The sequence below is a fragment of the Crocodylus siamensis genome, chromosome 5 (genome assembly GCF_052110815.1).
Source record: "Crocodylus siamensis isolate JL-2025a chromosome 5, ASM5211081v1, whole genome shotgun sequence".
Lineage (NCBI taxonomy): Eukaryota > Metazoa > Chordata > Crocodylia > Crocodylidae > Crocodylus > Crocodylus siamensis.
This window is the reverse complement of record NC_143399.1, coordinates 46,881,753-46,899,251: the sequence shown is the minus strand read 5'-3', so window position 1 is coordinate 46,899,251 and position 17,499 is coordinate 46,881,753. Positions and strand designations below refer to the sequence as shown.

General features: G+C 47.2%; 1 protein-coding gene and 1 non-coding gene across 3 annotated transcripts; both read left to right on the top strand.

Annotated features, from left to right (window-relative positions):
• Positions 1-181: 181 nt before the first annotated feature.
• On the top strand, positions 182-13,489 carry SERPINC1 (serpin family C member 1). 2 transcript variants are annotated; one of them, XM_090048904.1, is made up of 7 exons: positions 182-339; positions 3,317-3,701; positions 8,675-8,890; positions 9,017-9,154; positions 10,049-10,442; positions 11,065-11,129; positions 12,870-13,489. In XM_090048904.1, the coding sequence occupies exons 2-7, from the start codon at positions 3,321-3,323 to the stop codon at positions 13,041-13,043; spliced, it is 1,368 nt and encodes a 455-aa protein (XP_089905030.1). In that variant the 5' UTR covers positions 182-339; positions 3,317-3,320; the 3' UTR covers positions 13,044-13,489. The 2 variants fall into 2 exon arrangements, with proteins under 2 accessions (XP_089905030.1, XP_089905031.1); XM_090048905.1 differs by having other exon boundaries at positions 184-335.
• Positions 13,490-14,156: 667 nt separating this feature from the next.
• LOC149864042 (U1 spliceosomal RNA) lies at positions 14,157-14,320 on the top strand. Its single transcript, XR_016442781.1, has one exon. It is a non-coding gene; the product is annotated as a U1 spliceosomal RNA (small nuclear RNA).
• The last annotated feature ends 3,179 nt before the right edge of the window (positions 14,321-17,499 follow it).

Genomic DNA, 17,499 nt, shown 5'->3' with positions numbered 1-17,499 from the left:
CATTGTTTTATCAGCATGGGGGGGGCAGCAGGCCTGCAGTTTGCCTAGAGCAGTTGATCAAACTTTCTCTCATCAGATTGAACTTCAAAACTTCTCTCAAATTAAACATTGCTCAACCTTCCCTAGCTGGTCATCCACCTTTGACCCCTGACATCCCACTCCACCTCCTGCCCTCCTACATTCCCTTTGAGCTCTGGCTAAGTGTACAAACTCAGTGTGGAAGCTAGTACTGACTGGTTTGGACTCCCTTTTATTTTCGCTGAGCTAAAGAAATCCTATTTACTATCTTGCACTGCTGCTCACATCCTCAAGGGAAAGCATTGGAGACACTAGAGGCAGGTAAGAGGACTTTAAGTTCCAGTGATGTTCTCATGTTTGTTAACCCATCTCCACATAGGTTCCCACGAAGGGAAATGAATCCAGGAACCCCTCACCACTACTTGTGTTGTATGTTTGTGGGAGTCCTAGTTTCTTAGATAGTGTGTTTGATGCTACGGCTCTCTTTTTGTAGGGTTCTGCCTGGATACCATAGATCTAGGTTGTCATGTCTTGCTTGCTAGAACATCTGCAAAATCTTGGTTTTGAGGAACCAATTCATAGTGGGAAGCAGGCCATGTATTAGGGATCCTTAAAACTTTCTACTGCCCAATACTCACTTTTTTTCTGCCTCACTTTAAAGGACTTTCTGGGGGGAGGGGGAGGTCCTCCCTTTCTAAAACACATCCTAGAAAGTGAACTTCATACACCAACTGAAACTCCTCAAATCAAAGCTTACTGGACTCAAGTAGCTCCCCTGGACATGGGCTGGAGAGAACTGTATACTGAGTCCAACAGGTTCATGCTTGCTAGCAAATTAGCCATAGATTTATGTTCAGAGTCGAGGGGGTTTTTTTGGTGATATATAGTTGGGAGAGCTGTTTCAGGGATCAGGCGCCCCTCCAGGCTGTCTAACAGCACTCCCTACTATACAGTTGATCCAATAAACGATGCAACAAAAAAGCCTCATTTCTGTTTCCTGGACTGCCATGGCTACAACCCTCCAACCCCCATAGGTTTATAACCCTAATGCCTGTTGCCCTTTGTTAGGAGAAAAGAATGCTGAGCAAAAGTAACTACTACAGCAGTGGGAAGAGACTAATGCTTGCAGCCTGACTCTGGCACGTACCGCTTGGGGCTGGAAGGAAGAGGTGCTCACTATGCTTCATTCTGGGTCTTGACTTGCCCCTAGGATTCCTTTTACCAGAGACCCCTAAGGATGGACATGGCCCCTCATCCGATTTGGTATCAAGTGAACTTTTAATAGTAACCCCTAGGCTTATTACAAGTATTCTTCCTTGCAATATGACCTGACAAGCCGTTCATTCAGGCTTTACAGCAGTGACCTTTGGTGGTACAGGCCTTGGAGCTTCTGCTGGGCGTGTGGGATGTTAGTTTCTGGATTCCTCGTTGTTCAAACAAGAAGTCCAAGGTTGCTCCTGTCCCCCCAGGGTGGCAACACAGAATACGTGTGTGTTCCTTTGTTTGTCCATCATTTTTGTAACTACTCTCATCTGGAATTGTCCAATCCCTTGGCTGTGTGCTAAGCATTCCTTATATGGTGCACCAATCCCCTGGCACTGTGCTAGCCACATTCCTTATAGGGAAACTGCTGGCCCTTGCTTGCCAGCTCCCCACTCTCAGCCCTCACGTCTCCCATCACCACAGAAGGCACTCTGTTCAGTTGTGTTGCTTACTTCTGGAAAGGCCTGGACTATGGCTAAAAGCCTTAGCATAACTCAGTTTGCCTACTACATTGACTCTACTGAGCTTCCCTATTAATGATGCAGGAGACTGCCTGAAACTGCAATGTTGAGCTGACTCAGTAGTTCACTGCCTTCCTCCAGGACTGGGTTAGAAAGAAAGAAAACTTTTTTAATCTGCCGTACGTACTCCATTCTCTTGCCAGAATCCAGTCAACATAAAAGCATTATATGCCTTTCTAAAACACTTAGTCCTGGAAGAATTTCAAAGCACTCTCTAACTTCTATATGCAGTACAGTCTCTACAGGGATGGACTGTGCTCATCAAACAGCAATTCACACATCAGTGGAAGAAGAAGGGATATACTTTAGCCAAGCTTTCCAAAACAGATCACTGTCTGAAGTGATCAGGGATCTTTCATTGTACATGACAAATCTCACCTCTGGGAAAGATTTTTTCCCCGCAAGGTTTCAATAGGTGAACAGCCACATAGTACACACTTTGTCATTATGATGTATGAAAGACCAAGCTAAGTCAACCCTGCTGACACTTGAAAAGGTTCCTGGAAAGACTCTAGGCATGAAATTATCTGCTTCCCTCCTCCCACACCTCCTGGGTTTGAAATTAGTGGAAGTTTTACCTCTTGGCTTCAGCACTTCATCATCCCAAACGTTTAGCTAGTATATATGACTCCATATATGCAACATAACCATGCAGAACCTTAGGAAGTATTGAGAAACTTTTTCTTCCCTTAATCTACTCTATGCAGTTAATCCAATAAAAGATATTGCCCAAAGAAATGCTGGGTTAGGACAGCACTTTCCCCTATATCTGTTATTGAATTGCTGTTAATCATAAGTGTTCTACATCTTGTGCAACAACTGGACACCAGACACTGGGCCATTATTTTGGCAACCTGTTTTTTTGCTCTGGGGCTCTAGCTTGACAGGTAGAAAACATCAAAGAAAGTCCAGACAGACTATAGACAGACATATATAGAACAATTCTTATTCTGCCTTTTTGGAAGCACTTCTTTGCAGCGTTTCAGTAGCATATCATTATACAGCTGCCTCCCAGTGATACCATCACTGTGAAGCACTTCAGAGTTATCCCTGTTTCACTAAGGGCCATTTTATAGAGTTCTGACTAATTTATAGCACTATGACACAGTCATCTATCTGATCAGTATCTATAGTGCCTTTAAGTTGTTTAAAGTGCTGTAAATATTACAGCTGTCCATGTTTCACATTATACAACAGGCAGCCTTTGTACAAGAGGAGAGGTGTGCAAGCCCTTCCAAAGGGAATTTGAATTTCCACCTTCATAGACAGCTCTTTGAGCTATGTATGTTATTTCACCACTGCAAGATATTTCCAGCTGCCTGTCCATCAGTCCCATTTCCAACATCTGGAAAGCCCAAACCAGGATAGCATCCTTGACATGGATTACCTTACTCCATAACCTAACCTGTAGGGAGGAATTAAATGAGAGGATGTGATACTGAGGAGCCCACTCAGAGTGATGGCTTTCAGAGCAGGGCTTCCACCTGGATTGTAACATTTCTTTCTGGTTTCAGGAGGATGCATCTCTTTGTGGTGTTGATCATCAGTATGTGGGGGGCAGTTGCCCCCCAGCAACATCCAGTGGAAGACATCTGTACTGCAAAGCCAAAGGACATTCCTGTGAATCCTATTTGCATTTACCGTAACCCCGAGAAGAAACCACAGGAGGGCGAGGGGCCAGAGGCAGATCAAGCCAAGGATAAGATCCCTGAATTTACTAACCGTCGGGTCTGGGAGTTGTCAAAGGCCAACTCCCGCTTTGCCATTACCTTCTACAAGTACATGGCAGACTCCAAGAGTGACCTGGCAAACATCTTCATGTCACCCCTCAGTATCTCCACAGCCTTTGCCATGACCAAGCTCGGTGCCTGTGGTGACACTCTAAAGCAGCTTATGGAGGTCAGTGGCATCTCCTCAGTTTCCAAGTCCTTGTGGTTTAAGTTAGAACAAAGGTGCCAAATGCTAGCTGCTTATAATAAAGCTCTCTCTTTTAATGGCTCCTTTGCTCAAATCACCTCCTTTGTAACCCCAGATTTTGAGAGACAGACCCTTCTGCTAAACAGGTCTCTGGCCAGGACCCTTCTGGAAGATGACCCAGACTACTTCCCTCTGGGTTTCTGTAGTCCAAACCCTTCTCCAGTGATCCAAGTAGATTCTTCTGATGCACATGCTGACACGCAGGTTATAGCCTCTATCTGGAGGAGAAGAAACCTGCTTTGGATGTAAGGAAGGAAGGTGAATACTTTTTTTCTTCTGGACCTAGGCAGGTAGATGAGCAGGGACAGGCCTCTACACAGGAAGCTGAGGGAAGCCAAGCAGGCCTTGGAGTGGGGTTTGTGCTAAAGGCCCCCTATTTCCACCATCCTTATGCAGAAGTCCAAGTGTGAGATGTTCCTATTGAAATAAGTGCAAAAATGCAGCTGGAACAATGCAGCAGCCCCTGGTTTGCGTGGGATGAGGAGGAAGAGATGGAACAGGGACCCCAGGCTGAACTTTTTGTTTAGACAAAAGCCCCATCAATAAATTAACAGCACTGGTCATTCTTAGCAGGAGGCTCACCCCCTGACCTCCAGGACTTTGCAACAATGGGGAGACATGTAGCCCAGTTATCACAAGCCTTGTCTACCCTACCAATCCTTGCTGTACTAGCCACCATGTGACTTTTCTGCTTACTTGCCTGTAATAATCCCACTGACTTTAACAGTGTAACTCCCACTGATGCCAGTGCTGCTGTACTAAGCCCTTTATGAGCATGTACACACAAGCCATCACTACATGGAATGGACTGGCAAGACATGCTTACTATCCTGCTTTGTTGGAAACCTGATTAGTAGCAACAACAAAAAGTATGTTGGGCCTCCTCTTAGAGCCAGCTCTACAGGAGGCAGTCATCCCTCTGTGTGAAAAGAGCCTGCTTTTAGCCCAGTGTCCTGGCATCAGCATCCAGTTACCTGCATGATTCCTTCCTTTGTTAGCCATCCTTTCATAGGGGCCAAGGACCAAGTGGAACATGGAGAGTGAGCTGCCCTTTAGCACCTGGATCTGATCCTTCAGGTCAGGGTTGAGGCATGCTGGCAAAGAAGCTTCCCCCCCTGCTTCCTGCTGTGTGGCTAGACAGGTGACTTTTGGTTCAGAAGGCTGCATCTGTGATACCTTCCAGTGGTATATGATTCCCTTTAGAAGAAACTAAACTTCATTTGGTTTATTTTTTAAACCCAGTGTAGCACAAATGATGAGTTTTTTTCTAGACCATAGTATTCTTACCTAAGCGGAATTTTATGCAAAGGACCTAGTGATCCATAGCTTTGGAAGATCCAGTTTCCTAACCTGTGAAGTTAGTTTTCAGTAGGCTCCCATACAGAAGGCATAAAATCTACAGATAAGAGCAAAGTAGGAGGAGGGCAGGCAAGAACAGAAATGGCCAGTGTTATTTTGCATGTTGTGATAAACAGAAATAAAGAGACAGGCTTGAGCCTTATAAGCAGTTGACTACATAGGCTGTAGCAAGAGGACAGCTCCAGAAATCAAAGCCTTCTGTTATGGTGTTGGCAGCTGGTTAGAACATGAACTGAGATTTGGTGTTCATTCCAGGTGCTTTTCTTGTGCTGTTGTGCTTGTCACTGCACGACTTATCCAGTTAGAAGTGAACTCTGAGCATGGCGATGAGCGAGAAATTCCAGAATCCTTATCCTGGTGTGGACACCTGCTTCCTCTCTAGGGGAGTCTGTCTCAAGTACTTGTCTGGCCCCTGTAACTGCAAAACCTGAGTACCTCTTGGTCCTTAATGACTTATTCTCCACAACACTCCTCCAAGGTGAGGCAGTGCTGTCATTTCTGTTTTAGAGATGAAGAAATTAGGCCAATCCTATTTCACTCTGGTCATGCTGCCAGTGGGACAAAAGTGGTCTTGTTGCTCTCTGTCCATTGTATCTACTGGCTATTAATGTAGAAAAGCCATCTGGAGCAGAGACCCAAGCTATAACCTGAGGCTCCCTGTCTTCAAGGGCAGCATCCATCTCCCTGAGCCATCTTCCCTCTATCTTGCTGTCTTTTTGCTGTTCGCTGGGCCAGCTTAAAAAAGAGGACTGGGGAGTGGTCTGGACAATGCCTAACCCTACCCTATGCCTGAAGGTTTTGCTGGGAAATGAGAGAAGTTGAAGGCTCCTCTAGGTCAGAACCAAGGTCTTGTGCTTCTTGGCCAAGTTCCCTAAACACTAGGCTGTTGGGTTAGAAAGTAGGGAGGGCTTTTCTATTCCTCCTCCTCTTGCATCAAAGAATTGCTAATCACAGTTTTTCCTCCAACTGAACCTGAGGACTTACATGGGCATGTGCATCTACCTGGGCAATGCTGTTCCTCAGCAGGGTATTCATGGCCATAGAAGAATTTTCTGAGATCTCTCACAGGGGCAAGTATTGCTACATAGCTGGAAATGAGATCTAAAATCTACGTAAGTGCCCCAAATGCCACTACATTAGGTTCTGTAAATAGCACTTACATACATGGAGGTGGAATAGTTTTTGGCCTTGAAGGCTTGCCTATATGGAAAAACTTATGCCCTGGTATATTTTAAACCAGCCTAGATCCCCAAGCAGACAATCTAGTTCTAGAATTAGGGTACCCACATAGGGTGTTAAACCAGTCAATAATTAGACTGGTATAACTGGAAACATTTCATGTATAGACAAGTCCTTAATATCTCATGTCCTAACCACTGGAGCATCCCCCTCTATAGAAGTCAATTCTGTTCCTATTGAGGTCATCAAGAGGAGTCTTCAGAGAAATGGGATCAGGCCCCTGATCTTTCTACGTTAACTTTTCCTCTTGTAAAAACAGCTCCATAACCTTGGAGATGGGTTGTGCAGATTAACTAGTTTGCGTCTGTAAAGGATTGGTAGAAAAATATGCAGTAATTTTCTGTTCATATTGGCATGTCCAATGATAAATCAGTATATGCCATCCTACCTGGCAGCCACAAATAGATGAGAATCAGTGTGCTACAGAAAATGAATTTCAAAGCAATGACTTAATCTTTTTTTTTCAAAGTGGCTATTGCTTGCAAGTGTCTACAGTATGTACCACATTTATCTGATGGGAGGAGATCTCTTACTTAAGTCTGGGGTTTCCAGACCTATACATGTACAACATTGTTTACAGCTAATATTGTAGGTTCTCTCACTGTAGGGAGTTGCTGAGAGGCCCATGTTTAGCAACTTGTCAGCAACATATTGTGTGACCCTGGTGGGGATGCTAGAAAGTGTGTGATTGGTACCATAAAGCATTAACTCTGTTCAAACAGTGCCATAACATTCACAGCACCATACCATAGACAACACATGATGAACCAGAATTCATGCACGATGTAGAAACGATCTGAAAGTGTGTGTCAAAATACAATAAAACCAGGAAGTATTCTGTTGCCTTCAGGAGTTCTGCACAGAGCTTTTAAGTGTTTATGTGCACTGTAGTAATTCCTAGAGGCTCCAGTCAGGGTTAGGTCTTTCTTTTGCTAGGCACTATACAAATGCAAAGTGAGGTACTGCCTGGCCCAGAGAACTTACATTTCACTCTGGTTGAGTGGGAAGGGAAAGAGAGGGGAAGGGACTTGTTGACGGTTCCCTGTCTGGTCAGTGGCAGAAGCTGGAGTAGAATCCAGATCCAACCACAAACCATGGCAACTTTATGTGCTTTCTGAAAGGAGAGGGATGGGAGCCTGGCAAGCAAAAAACCAGGGCCCCTCTTATTATAATTTATGGCTTGAAAAAAAAGGTAGTAATTGGACCATGGAAAGAAACAATCAAGGTGGGGACAGGCAGGGCATTGAGTATGGAAAAGGAGAGGGGGTCAGAGTATTAAAGAGCTCTGAAGGATAGGAGGTGAAAGAAGAGCAGCAGCTTCTTGGCTATGTCCATTATTGTTTGTCCTGGAATCTTCAAAGCCTGGGCTCAGCCTAGCTGTGCTTCTTCTCCCAGTGAGACAGGCCTTGCTGCAAAGGATGCTCATGCTATTTTTAATCACAGCAAATTTTAAGCATTCTGCCCTGGTGACAGGGTTGCCAACTGTTTGTAAATTTATGGGCGGTCTAAAAAATGCAAGCTAAATGCCTGTCTGTGATGTCCATAACAAAAATTAAGCCATCCATAAAAAACAGAAACACTGATCTCACTTCAAGATATGTCAAAATGGAGCCAAATAAATACAAATGCTGATGCTGGACAGAGAGAGCAGAGCAGTGCTACCTGTTGTTTAAATGGGAGCCCAGCTTGGAGCTCTACAGCGAAGTGAGTGTCAGGATTTTCTGGCCCACTAGAGCCTCCATAGCGCCTTTTCCCTTTTCACTAGCATGTACTGCCACTGATATCTCTGAGCTAGGCAGGACATGGATGGAGCTGTGGGGCAGGGAGCAAGGGAGACATAGGGGGTGAGGGTCTGTGCCAAGGAGCAGGGCCAGTGGGGGTAAGGCAGGGGAGGGCAGTCAGGGTAAGGGGGTGAATAGGAGATCAATGTGGGAGGAGCAGCATGATATAAAACCACTGTTGCAGTCACACAGGGCTGTCAATCCAAAAGTTGTGGGTTTTTTTCACTGACAGTAAAAACGCATGCAAATTAAAGTGTTTTGTTGTCAATAAAAAGTTTGTGGATGTCAGTAAAAAAAATTGTTTGGTTGCCAACCCTGCCTGATGGTCAGGCCTGTTTGGTTCTACAGGGAAAAACAAACCAAGAGTGCCAGCAAAGTGGCCACTTCCATACTGTCCTGAGTGAGCAGCATTATAACCCTTTGTCTATAAAGCTGATGAGCAAAACCCCTCTGCCACTGCTACAGGAAATGGGGAGCCTGGGTTAGGATTCATTCTCTCTGTTTTTGCATCTCTAGGTTTTTCAGTTTGACACCATTACAGAGAAGACATCTGACCAGATCCACTTCTTCTTTGCTAAGCTGAACTGCCGCCTATATAAGAAAGCCAACAAATCCTCCGAGCTGATATCTGCCAACCGCCTCTTCGGGGAAAAATCCTTGGTCTTCAATGAGACCTACCAAAACATCAGCGAGGTGGTTTATGGAGCCAAACTTCAGCCCTTGAATTTCAAAGTGAGTTAGAATTACTTTGACTTCTTTCTTTCTCCATTCTGTTGTGCTATTGGCATTTTTATCTCTCTCTGATTTCTTTGGACTGACCTGAAAATCCCCCACTTATTTTCTTGTCTGTATCTCCAGGAACAACCAGAGCAATCCAGGACTGTCATTAATGACTGGGTCGCCAATAAAACAGAAGAACGCATTAAAGAAGTGATCCCACAAGGAGTCATTGATGAAAACACTGTCCTAGTTCTGGTCAATGCAATTTACTTTAAGGTATGGCAAATGAAACTGGGGAGAGACTGGTTCCTTGGGGACTTGGAGTGCAATGTGTCCAGGGTTTTGAGGGATGACAGGAAGTCAGGAGAGAAATCATTCTCCCAAGCCAAACACCCTGAAGCTCTAAGAAATGGAGCAGCTTCTCAGAGCTGTCAGCCTGCAATAACTGGTATAGAAATCAAAGTCCTCAATCATGGGCAATAGCAAAAACTCAAACACATCAACCCTGGTCCAGAAAAGTTGAAACTGAATCTCTGAATCCTAGAGGTGGATGCATATCAAACCTGGATCTGCCCAGCCCTCACCTCAGTGCCTTGGGAAGGCTCAAAGCCTGGAGTCCAGATGGGAATTCCCTACTTGGACCCTACTTCTACAATGAAGCCAGAATCCCAGATTCAAATACCCCAAATTACGGCAAGGTTCTGAAATGTGAATTTGGCTCCAAATTCCATAGTGCTGGGTCTAGCTCCTTGACAGGTTAGAACTGACTCGTCTGATCACATTGCCAGGATGGGTGGGACAAAGGCAAGGAGGCAAGAAACAGCAAAACTGGTTACAAGCCAAGGTGTTTTAATAAATGATTACAGCTTCATGGGGAAACCAGAGATTTAGGAGCCCCATTCAGGGAAATAGACATTCTGAGAAACAGAAGTAATGGGTTCCCTACCCAGTGCTGAGAAGGAGCTAAGCCTTGGAGCCTGCTTGTGCCTTGGTCTATCAAACTCGCCTTGCAGAGATGTGGCAAAGCTAAATCGATAGTCACTTTGTAGATGGGGGAGAGCAGATGCAGTTTAGAGTGGGGTTAGTACAGCCTGTGTGCTGCCTTCAGGCTGGGGTTCTTGAGTCTGTGTGGAGCTGACTGCTGCATCTGTCTTTGCCTTGGTCCCACAGGGACACTGGAAATCAAAGTTTCCTGTTCACAACACAAAACTGGAAACGTTCTATAAAGTGGACGGTGAGACTTGCCAGGTCCCCATGATGTACCAAGAAACCAAATTCCGTTATGCTCTAGTCCAAAACGATCAAGTGCACATCTTGGAGATGCCTTACAAAGGCGACGACATCACCATGGTGCTCATCCTGCCTGCCAGGGACACGCTGCTGTTGGATGTGGTGAAGGGACTGACTTCAGAGAAACTGCAGGAATGGCTGGGTTCAATGAAAGAGATCTCGCTTTCTGTCTACCTCCCCCGCTTCCGCATTGAAGACAGCTTCAGCCTGAAGGAGAACCTGCAGAAGATGGGGCTGCTTGATCTTTTCAGACAAAAAGCAGCCAAGTTGCCAGGTCAGCCCAGGTGGGGTGGGTGGTTGGGGTTCTCTCCAAGAACAGGGGCAGAGATATTAAACAAAGCAGATGTTGCCTCAGATTTGGGGGTAAAGGAGTGCACAAAAATACTTTTAAGGGTTGCTAGAAGTGTGAGTGGTCTCTCTGCTGCTCAGGGCTTAACTGGTAGACTCTGTACAGAGGCCTAAATTGGCTGAAGGGTCACGGGGATCAAAGTCCCCTCTTGCCCAAAGGGTAGGGCTTAGGAGGGGGTCTCCAGGTCAGGGTTGAATGCGTAGCAAAAGATCAGTCTCCAAGGTAGGTCAGCAGGTTGGTACCTTCTACCAGCACTGAACTTATCTGCAACTTGCTGAGTGTTAAGGGCCAAAACCCACACTCGGGTACAGATATTCATGGATTCCACTGAAGTCAGCTGGAGTCCTGTGGAGACCACTGCAGGGCAGAACTTCTTTCTAAACTCAGTTTGAGCTTCGTCCTTGTCTCATTTGCCCTTCCCGCATTGTTCTTGCCTTCTGCCTTGATCACCTTAAGCTGGACAAGTGAAATGCTTTGGTTCTTGGGATGCTGTCTTCTCAAGGTAGCTCTTAAACTGTCTCTCTGTTCCCGGCTTGTTGGTTTCTAGGTATAGTTGCGGACAGCCGTACAGACCTGCATGTGTCGGATGCTTTCCACAAGGCCTTTCTAGAGGTGAGCCTGGCTTTCCAGCACCGCTTTGAATCTTTTCTTTTAATTTACCTCATTTGTTTAGTCTTTAAAAAACAAACAAAAATATGGACTTAAAACTGTGGTACCCATCTCCTACCTAGTCCTGCAGCAGTCCTAGCTTCTAGCCTATGGTAGAAGGTGGAGAGTGTAAAAAGCCACCAAAATTTCCGCTTCCCTCTCTTATCAAGTCTAAAAACCAAGAGTATAAAGGTGTAAAACATATTGTTTGGATTCTGTCTGCAAAGAACCTTTTGCAGTAAAGTCATCAAGTAGCTGTTACATGCTGGCTAACTCTAGGCTGTTGCTTGCCATGTGCTCTGGCTTTAGGCTGTCGCCTGCTGGATCCCCATTCTGAGTCATCGGACTCTTCCCAGTACAGTGAGGCATTGCCCGGTCTCACAGCCCAGCTACAGTCTCCGGTAGTGGGGGCTACAAACCTGAAACATCCGTCTGGTTCCTCTCTGGGGCTGGGTGCTTAGGTGTTAGATGTTGCAATGCCTAAGTCCTTTACTGGATCTGGCCCCTAGTCCCTCTCGCTGTTGATGGAAGATTGTTAGCATATTGGCAACAACAACAAATTGCTGACAGGGGAGTGGGGGGAGGTGAGTTTCAGGCCCCTGACAGATGTTACACTTAACACATAATTAACTGGTCAATCATGTCTTTAGTGGGCTGGCTACACATTCAATCAATTAGTTAATGGCATAATAAAATGAAGAATAAGCTGCAGTTATTACACAAAATATGCATTTTGTTGTGGCTGGTTCTTATCCTATCTTTAATTGAATGTGTGACCTGTGCCCAACCTCTAGAGCACATGGGAGCTTTTCAAGACTCCCATGTGCACCAAAGGCTGGGAGGCCCCTCAGATGATTGGGGTTCCCAACCAGGGGTGCACCATGTGTTCCCTGGATGACAACAACCCTGGTCAGCTGATCAGGACCCCCCCAGTTGGGAACTCCAATCAGCTGATAGGGCCCTCAGAGGCAGGAGCTCATAGTCCACTCCCATGACTGGGAGCCAAGGTTGCTTCTTGTCAGTACAGGGGGAACCTGGGATCAGGCTCCCCCTGCACCAGCAAAATGTCACAATGGGATCAATGCAGGATTCCATGATTGTGCCTCCTCCCATGCATGTGTGGCATGGGAAGTGAGATCCTTGGGACCCCACACCAGATCCCATTGCATTTGTACTTTAATGCCTGTCAGGGGCCTTAGGCACGCACACGCTATTCTGAGTCACGCAAATGCGTGAATGTATGACCTTGCAAATCAAACTCTACAGATGCGTCAGAGCTTGGATGAGGATATGTTTAACTTTGTAGGTATGGAGCCATCAGCCCCTCAGTGTAAAGAGCTGTGTAACAGCATGTTCAGAAAGTGACATGATGCTTTTATGTCCTTGAGCTTCAGGTCCGTAAGACAATGGAAAAAAAAGCTTTTAAACCAACTTAATGAATCCTTCTTTAAATGCACTGGCTGGGTTGTGGCTTAGCAGTGCCCAGGCAGCAGGGCTTGGAGTTCTTCAGCGAAAGCCGCCCTTGCTCCATGGGGGAATGTAGGTTTCATGGATGTGTGAATGCTCCCAGCCAGCTGAAGGAATGGGATTGCCAGGCTCCCAGGGGTACTGAGTTCCCACTTGGAAACAGGGTGCCTGTATGGTGGAGGTCTGCCTGGTATGACAGAAGACCGTTTTTAATCCAGTCTCCCCTCTGATTGGCAGGTGAATGAGGAAGGCAGCGAGGCAGCAGCAGTTACTGCAGTCATCATCTCAGGCCGTTCATTTCCCTTGAACAAAGTCGTCTTCAATGCTAACAGGCCCTTCCTGCTCTTCATCCGGGAAGCTGCCCTTAACACCATCATCTTCATGGGCAGAATAGCCAACCCTTGCCCTTAAAAGAGCCACTGTTGGGTCCCTGTTTCTCCAGCCCTAACTCCCTGGTGTGTGGCTATCCAGCCAACAAAACACCCCCAACCCCACATCTTTGTTTCTCCCAATACTGGCTAGCAGTTTAGAAGGCCTCTGGGGAAGTAGCAGAAAGGAAGTAGCTGCCCTGTCACACAGACCAGCTTCAATCTCTGGTAGGAGTTATAACTAGTTATACTGCTGTGCCTGTGGCATCAGTTCGATGCAACACCTGAGGGACATCTTTTGGTGTCCCGTGGAACCTCCCATCTTGGATTTCCTTCATCTAAAAGAGGCTCCCCCCCACTTTTTCCCCAGTGGTTTGTTCCAAGATTAGGCTGACTATAGTCATCTCGCTTCCCACCCAGCATTTTGTGGCCTCAAGCTGTAACTCTCATCGCATCTTGCATTAAAGCAATCGGCAAGGTGAACTCTAACGCATTAGAACGTTTCCTCCTCTTTCAAAGTTCTTCAGCCTGTTTAGCCTTTCTACCGAGAGCTCTTGGGCTGAGGAAAATTCAAAGACTGCATGAGTTCTCGTACGTAGAAAAGAAACTTCATTTTGCAAAGGGTGGAAGTTTATTCCCCTGGGAACCTCGGAGTCCTTTTGTGAGAGGGCTGCTCTGCCATGTGCACATCAGGCAGGCTTCTTCCTCCACCTCCCCGTGCGAAAGGGAGTTTCATTTCCACCTGGGAGGATTCTTACAATCTTTGGCTTCTCTGCTGCCTGAAGAGGGTGCATTCAGAGGCACGTGAAGGGGGCCAGTGCACCGCACCCTGCAGGCGCGCAGGACGAGCACTGCCCCGCTCTGCCACCCCACGGCCCTCCTGCAGCAGCCGGCGCTGCGCAACAGGCCCAGCGCCATGCTGCCCCCGCCGTCCGCAGCGGGAACAGCAGTGGGCCGCGCAGACGCGAGCGGAGTGGGCGGGGCCGCATGCAGATGAGCCCGGCGGCGCCGCGGGGCAGTGTGGGAGCGGGGCGCCGAGTGTGGCCGTTGGCGGCAGCGCGGGGGTGGCGCCGGTGCGGCGGGGTGTAGGCGTGCTCCGGGGCTGCGCTCGCGTTGCTCGTCCTGGCCAGTGGGCGGGGGCGGGGAGAAGGGGAGTGTAATTACCTGGCAGGCGAAACACCATGACCAGCCAGGTGGTTTTCCCAGGGCGAGGGTCGCCCCCAGCGTTCCGGGCCTGATGACCCCTGCGATTTCCCCAAATGCGGGAAACTCGGCTGCACAATTTGTGGTAGTGGGGGGCTGTGTCCGCGCTCTTCTCCCGGATTGGCTGGTGCAAAGACAGACGGGGGGTGGGCGGGGGTGGTCTGCGAGCTTTCTTTCCCCTGGCTTTTCCTCGGCAGCGTGTGGTGCAGGGAGCTCTGGGTTCACCATCAGCTGCAGGCCCCTGGGCAATGAGCTGTTTTGCTATGGGGGTTTCCCGGCTTCTGGCCTTTCCCAGATACGTGTCAGTGTGTTTTTAAGGCAGGCAGACTTCTTCGAATAGAAATTACATCTTTTGTTTAGACCGAGTACCAGTTGGTCTAAAAAAAGACGCTACATCTACTCAAAGAACCTGGCCTGCTGATGTCCTTAGACCAGGGGTTCTCAAATTGTGGGTTGGGCCCCCCGGGGTTGTGAGGAACTTAAAAGGGGGCCGCAAACTTCCCAGGGGGTACGTGCGGTAGCGCAGGGAAGCAGCATGTGGCGCGAAGCGGTGCATGGCCGTGGCAGCTGCCGTGTGCAAGCTCCCCGTCCATCCAGCACTTAAGGTCCTGGTATCACAAAGTTTGTGAACCCATGCCTTAGACCAACCAGGCTACAACGAAAAACCCAGCAACAGGTTTTGAAGGTTCTTTTGGTAAATCCAATATCTTTTATTAGACCAACTCATAATAGTGGGAATAAATCTTACAAAGCTCTTGGGCACAAACACCCTTTGTCAGGCTGAGGGAGCATCTGCAGATGACCTGTGCTCTTCCTGGATGGAGTGGTAAAGGAATGAAAGTGGCTGTAGTCAAAGGATGGGAGACTGGAGGGTGGGGAAGGGAATGAGAATAGCTGGTAAAAAGTGAAGGGTTTACCTGGGGATGGTGTTTTTAAGGGATTTAGGCTGTAGCCATGTTGAACTAAGCACAGAGGGAAACCAACTTTTTGGGTAGAGGAGATATATTTTATTAGACCAACTAAATAGGAGACAAAGGCAGGTTTACCTGTAGGTATCAGATGTCAGGCAACAGGGGGAGGGGAGGCATAAATTGATGTTAATTTTAGTCCAGGGTGTTAAAATTTGCTTTGTTTTCTTCTTCATGTTGTGAAGTTTCCATTTCAAACAGCCAAATGCGATATCTTCCATATTTCGGGGATCTAGGCTGTAGTCATGTTGATCTAAGCACAGAGGCAGACTAATTCTGGGTAGAGGTAACACCTTTTGTTGGATTTGGTTGGTTTAATAAAAGATATCACCTCTACCCAAAGAGTTCGTCTGTTTTTTAAACCTCCCTCAGAGGCACTGAGTATTAGCTACAGCAAAGGCTGGGGATTGACTGGGCTGTGCCAATGCTCCTGCCGGGACCAAAGCTTGCTCCTCCACCCAGGGTCAAGCTGATTGCATGGGGTTATTTGGGGTCAGGAAGGAATTTTACCTCATGGTCAGATTGCTATTGATGGTGGTGAGGGGGACATGACCCTCTATCCAGGACCTCTTGAGCATATATTGACAATATTTCATAGATGCCAGATGTTGGCTGCTGATGTTCCCCTGCTTTATCCCTGGCACATTAGGTTTGTGTTGTGTCACGGTTGACTGTAGGCTTATGTAGAGTTTAGATTATGGTTGTCTGGGATAGGGAAAATAGGAATGATCCTGCTGTAGGCAGCGGATTGGGCTGGAGCAGTGTTTCTCAACCTGTGGGTTGTGACACAAAAGTGGGTGGCAAGAATGTGTGAAAGGATTGCAAACAAACTTTAAAAATGGATTTTCCTTTGGGAAACCAGAGCTTTTCCCTTGCAAGGTGGCAAAGTTCCAGACTATAAGGGGCTGCTCAGGGCTGTCTGGGGTCCCCACTGCCCCATACACTGGGGGGTTGGGGCTGTGGGGGGGGGGCAAGTTGGGAGTGAGGGGCACTAGGTTGGGACTGGGCATCGATGTTTACAAGTGAGTCCTGGCACAAAAACCCCACACTGGACTAGACCTCTGCAGGTCCCTCCCAGCCCTGCTTCTCTGTGATCTGGCAGACAGAAGAGTTGTCAGATGTCCCTTGTCTGCTTTGAAATGGAATTGACGTGTTAGATGCACTTCAATCCTGTTAAGGCTGTGAATCGTTGTCAGTTACTAAAGGACTTTTTCTCCTTCAGCTCTGCAAATGCACCACATTAATGTCAGATCTGTAGGACAGGGCCAGAAGGAAGGGGGTCCCCAGACATTCAACACTATGGAACTGCACAGCTAAAGTCGAGGTCAGTAGAGGTCTGACTAGCATGGTTTGTCCCCTGGGCAAAACCCTGCTGGAGAATGGGGGCATGGAGGAGATGATGAGTACAGAGGGGTTAGGGTGAGGAGCAGGGTTCAGGCAGGCAGGAGTCTTACCTTCTCTGGGGATTCAGAGTCCCTGCCTGGTGCTTCAGGGCAAACATCCTTACCCCTACCTGGGGCTTCAGATGCTTCCCAATCATTAGGCAGGTATCCTATGTGCAGGAGGCTTGGGCCTGCACATAGGATACCCATCAAATGATTGGGAAGCATCTGAAGCCCCAGGTGGGGATGGAGGATGTTTGCCAGTAGAAGGGCCAGATATGGTTCTTGAATGACTCACAGATTTGGAATTGATTTGGCTGATTTGGGTTGGAACACGAAAAATATTCCTTTAAAAAAAAAATTTAAAGTCTGGTTTCGTGCCCCCGTTAATTTAGCACCTAGGGCTGCTGCCCCACTTGCCCGCTGCCCCACTTGCCCACCACCCCAAGCTACATCACTAAATCCTAGCAGCCGTTAATTTGTCCTGCCTGCAGACACCTGTTACATTGTGGGTGAATAGAGACATTTAGTTATGGGCTTAAAGAATTGCTGCATCTACTTAAACTTAATTTGCATGGTTTGCTGTAGCCCTGAAAATCTCTGACCTGCCTGGCTTTGTTTTAATGCCTCTCTCCATCTATCAGAGCAGGCTCTGCTCCTTATACATAAGCTAACTTTAGCTTCAACAGTGAACAGGTCTGTAAACACTAAAACGAAGTTTCCCACTGTGACAATGCGCTTCTGGCTGCTTTTGATTCCTGAAGAATGGTCTTGCATATGGCTCTTGTTGACTAAAATGGGAAAAGCCTGGCTCCTACCAGTCATAGGAGTATCATCCTAAAGCAGAAGCATTCTACTTTGTGTCACAGAAGCAAGGGTGCTTTAGCTGAAATTCTACTTTGGCCCTTGTTATGGAAGTGCTATATAACTTTGCATATGTGTAACT

Coding starts and splice junctions, on each gene's coding strand:
- SERPINC1 (XM_090048904.1), top strand. CDS start 3,321: ATGCATCTCTTTGTGGTGTTGATCATCAGTATGTGGGGGGCAGTTGCC. Junction 3,702..8,674: donor CTCTAAAGCAGCTTATGGAG/GTCAGTGGCATC, acceptor TTGCATCTCTAG/GTTTTTCAGTTTGACACCAT. Junction 10,443..11,064: donor AAAAGCAGCCAAGTTGCCAG/GTCAGCCCAGGT, acceptor GTTGGTTTCTAG/GTATAGTTGCGGACAGCCGT.